Source organism: Phyllostomus hastatus, unplaced genomic scaffold (assembly GCF_019186645.2).
Source record: "Phyllostomus hastatus isolate PE091 unplaced genomic scaffold, TTU_PhHast_1.1 phas_scaffold_177, whole genome shotgun sequence".
Classification (NCBI taxonomy): domain Eukaryota; kingdom Metazoa; phylum Chordata; class Mammalia; order Chiroptera; family Phyllostomidae; genus Phyllostomus; species Phyllostomus hastatus.
The window spans coordinates 41121-45905 of record NW_025334012.1 but is presented as its reverse complement, the minus strand read 5'-3'; the positions used below and the strand labels follow the sequence as shown (position 1 = coordinate 45905).

General features: G+C 36.2%; 1 protein-coding gene across 1 annotated transcript; it reads right to left on the bottom strand.

Moving 5' to 3' along the window:
• Positions 1 to 2745: 2745 nt before the first annotated feature.
• LOC123831412 (olfactory receptor 5AS1-like) lies at positions 2746 to 3750 on the bottom strand. The gene is given in 3 exon segments (XM_045858295.1): positions 2746 to 3150; positions 3153 to 3618; positions 3620 to 3750. Coding segments are annotated over 3 exon segments (1002 nt in total).
• Between the last annotated feature and the right edge of the window lie 1035 nt (positions 3751 to 4785).

Here is a 4785-nt window from a genome sequence, read left to right as displayed (position 1 = left end):
GCAGGTGCTCTCAATAGTTATTCAGTAGATGCCTCTGCTTTCCCTTGAATAAAATGTACCCTTTTTAGAAATCAAACAATTTTAAAAATGAACATGCTTCCTAAAAGTCAAACATCTTGGGTAAAGCACAATACAGAGACTAAATGTCATTGCAAGAATTAAAGAAATGTGTTCCAATCCCATGCATGTTGCTCAGACAAGTGTTTGGATGTTCTGATGATGAAATGAGTGAAGCTGGGTTCTTTGTTTTAAAGTGGGGACAGTCATGCATGCTGTGGCTACCTCACTGATTCACTGTAAAATTCACATAAATCATGCATGACATCATGCCCTGAATAATTTAACAATCATTCATGTTAAAGTGCAATGATTATACACACACATAGAATTAATGGAACTGTATGCTCTCCTTTGGGAGAATTTATATAAAATGTCTGTTCTCCCTCTGTCGAATCATTCAACAAGCGTCCTGGATCTGTGGACAGTGTGGAAATTTTGCATATATTTCACATAAGTGTACTAGCTTTTTACATAATTTTATATTTAGCTCTCTTGAATCATACAAATAATATAAACATCTGTGTGTTTGGAAAGTGTTGTAGATGGTTTTGTGTAGTTCTGCTCTTAATTCATTAACATGTCTTAGGTATTTTAGCATAATAGTAGAATATGTTCTAATGTAGGCAGATAAATAAAGTGTGAAATCTTGGGTCAATACGAATATTGTACAAAATGTAAAGAATTATGACATTATTATATGGTGGTGAAGATACTGATAAAACATGAACATGTCTTTAGATACAAAATAAAATATATTACCAAATCATAAGAGAAAAAACTTCATTAGAACTAATAGCAAAGTATCAGTCATAAGTTATGGAGAGACTTCTCCAGCACACTTAACAGTGTTTGCAGCCAAAAAAAGTTGGATTCTCAATTAATACTTCCTTCCTATCTTCCTCTTTATGCCATCAATGTGGCAAATATTGTCTCATCTGTGTCAAAAAGTGGTTTTATTTCTGAGCAAAAAATGATAAATGTATTCCTTTGAAGATAAATATTCTTTAAATATGATCTGCAGATTAATTGTCTGATCACACTAGAAAAATGGGCATTATTCAACTCATTTGATTCACTCATTGCCCCACCCGCAATGCTCAATGTCAATGAAATAAACGTACAGAGTTATCCCATAGACTTTATTCATGACCTCAACTAAATGCACATAATTTTGTAAAGAAAATGCCAGTTTTATTTTATTATTAAAAAAGGTTTTATTTATTTATTTTCAAAGAGAGGGGAAGGAAAGGAGAAAGAGAGTAAGGGAAACATCAATGTGTGGTTGCCGCTCATGTGGCCACCACTGGGGACGTGGCCTACAGCCCAGGTATATGCCCTGATTGGGCATCGAATCAGCAACCCTTTGGTTCACAGCTCAAGCTCATCCACTCAGCTACACCAGCCAGGGCAAGGAAACACCAGTTTTAGTATTTTAAGTTTGTGTATTATTTTTATGAGTGAAACATAATACAGCTTCTCAGCAACCTGTCTCCTCATATAAGCAGAAAAGTAAATCTCATGACATGCAATTGTCATAAATATCCTGCTTTATTCTAACTTCTTCTCAAGTGTGGCTTATTTTGTAAAACATATATTCAACTTTAATTTTATATTTGTTTTATTAAAATTATGTATTAATTGCCTCTGTTTATGGATACTGTCAGAGTAGATCTTAGAAATAAATAGAAATTGGGGTGATAATGCAGAACAAAATGAATAAATCACATATGAGATGTTCTTCCCAAATTATTATTTTCACTTATGTTCAGGCAGTGACTTCCCTCTAATGTTTGTATTTGCCTAATGGTCAAAGAAACAGTGCTGAGCAAGATGGATGATTCCATCCCAAGAAAAATTTTCCTTCTAAATAGACATTTGGCAACATTTTGATACATTTTGGTTGTCATAAGTAGGTGGATTGCTACAGGCAGCTACTGAGGAGAGACAAGGGTAGTGCTAAGCACCCTAAAATGTACAGGATGGGCTTCTCCTCACTATACCTGCACCCCCAAGAAAGAAGTATTGGCCCAAAATGTCAAGTGTGCTGCTTCTACAGGTTCAAAGTTAGATAAACTCATAACAACTTATGGTTTTCAAACACATTGTGGTTTGCTTATTTTAAAATAACTTATCTTGGAAAAAGAAAAGGAACTCTTACATTAAATAGGTCCCTATTAAAAAAGCTGATGTTCTTCCTTATACAAACTTAAGTTCCCCTACTCAATAGAAGAATGATTAGAAGTCAGCTCATTTGACATTATTCTCTTCAAAGTTTTTTAAACATTGATTACACTAAAATTAAAAGAATAATTCAAAATAATCTATATACCAGGTGTTATATAGTTATTGAAAAGTGAACCAATATATATCCCTTGCTGCCAAGGAACTTTTAATATGAGCACATTGACAGACAAGTCACCATATACATTCCATACAACATGATAAAGAATAGTATGATAAATCAATGTGCAAAGCTAACTGGAGAGTAAAGACTATTATTTATTTTAGTTCAGGAATGTTTCAGAATAGAATAAATGCAGAGGGCACATGAGAGAGGACAAAAACATTTAAAAAGAGTGAGGTTGGAAAGGTATTTTTATTGTTGGAGATAAATTCAAAATAGTTGACACATCTGCACAGTTCCGATAATGAAACTGGAAGAACAGGCCATGGCTTAAAGTTTGTTCAGTGACTTAAGCTCTCATTCACCTGAAAATCCACTTTCATTCTAATTGCTTGTTTGAGGGCATTGTTTACATCCTTGTTTCTGAAACTGTAGATGATTGGGTTGAACATGGGGAAAACAACCATATAAAACACTGCCACTATCTTATCACTGTTTAGGGAGTAGCTGGTGGCAGGAGGTAAGTAGGTGAACAGGACTGATCCATAGAATAAGGTGACTGCCATGAGATGGGAAGCACAGGTGGAGAATGAGGGCTTGATGCTCAAAACAGTGATGAGGATACAAACAAAGGAGGTGGATATGACCACGAAAGTGCTAGTCTGGATGAAGCCACACAAGACAAAGAGCAGAAGCTTATTGACATGGGTGTCTGCGCATGATGAAGCCAGGAGAGGTGGGATGTCACCGAAAAAAAATGGTTGACAACATTGGAGCCACAAAATGGCAGTGTGAACATGAGGCAGACGTGCACCACTGAAGTCACACTTCTGCTGAAGTACACAAGCACAATGAAGCAGGCACAGATTCTCCTGGACATAAGTGTACAATAGCTCAGTGGCTTACAGATGGCTGCATAGCGGTCGTATGCCATTGCTGCCAGGATGAGGCACTCACCATCAGCAAAACAACCAAAGAGAAACATCTGTAGTGCAGAGCCATAGGGAGAGATGGTTCTCCTGGATGTAAAGAAATTCACAAGCATTTTAGGAGTGATTGCTGTGGAGTAGCTGATATCTAAGAAAGACAAGTTGCTGAGGAAATAATACATGGGGGTTTGTAGGCTTGAAGTGATGTTAACTAGGATTATTAAGCCTGTATTTCCCACCACGGTTAGTGTGTATATTATGAGAAATACCAAGAATAAAGTGATTCAGAGGAGGATAATCTGTGAATCCAGCAAGTAGGAACTCAGTTGGCATGCTATAATTACTTTTTGATATCTTTCTTTTCTTGTCTTCCTCATCCAGAATAGATGGTGTCAGCATACATGAGTTCACTTGCATGACCAATGAACCCATAATATTGTTCCTGACCCTTCTAAAGAAACAAAAAGAAGGATAATAAAGTCATAGTCATGGCATTTTTCATGACATATTTGGTTTGTGTTCATTTTCATCATTTTCTTTACAGAGGTAATTGTTGATATCTGAGGATGTTTTTCAGAGGTGGTGTTTTGAGATGTGGTAACACTTCAGAAGCTGTGTGCATCAAGAGGTGAATTTGCTCCTTACAACATGAAAGGGATAGAATGTGGCCCAGTTAAAAAGACCTGCTAGAATTAAGAGGACTGGCAACATCCTTAGGGGCAAATCTCAAGTTTTTCAATCCTACAGTCATATTCTTCCATGTAAAATAATGTAGGATTGATAGAAATCCTAGAAAAAAGAGAGCTCACGTGTAAACTAGATAATTCTACAGAAGAATACCTGTGATCTTGAAAGATACTTTAGCATACCAGTTAAGACCCCAGTTGTCGTGGAAGAGTTCACTGGATTCTAATCTTAGCTTTGATACTGACTGATCAAGTGACCATAAAGTTATTTAACAACTCTGTGACTGTTAGAGGAAAAATCAGCAGATAGTCATAGAAAATTTAGGCAACTGGTACATAATAATTGCTAAAGGGACCATTTGTAAAATAAAACTTATGTAAACAAATCAATTGACCTTTGAATTTCTTTTTAATCACTTAACCAGTAGCTTGAAAGAGTAAGGCTGCTTTCTCAAACTTCATCTAATCTCTGGCATCAAGGATACACAATGTGACTTCCCTATAAAGAAAAGCCTTTGAGGTTTTGTTTGTGTGTTGTGTGCAAATGCATTGCTTAACATCAATATATTTTAAAATATGCTTATATTTCTTCCTCTGTGTAGTTTATGTCTGTTTCCTGTAGGGGACCAGTTTGTTTCAGTCTGGCAAAAGTGACTCAGCTCTGTATGGAAAACCTTCAGAAGCGAAGTGGTGGGCAGGAGCCAGACCTTGAAACTGATTTTACCTTCTGCAACAAACAGCATGGATGAAACTGGAGAGCATTATG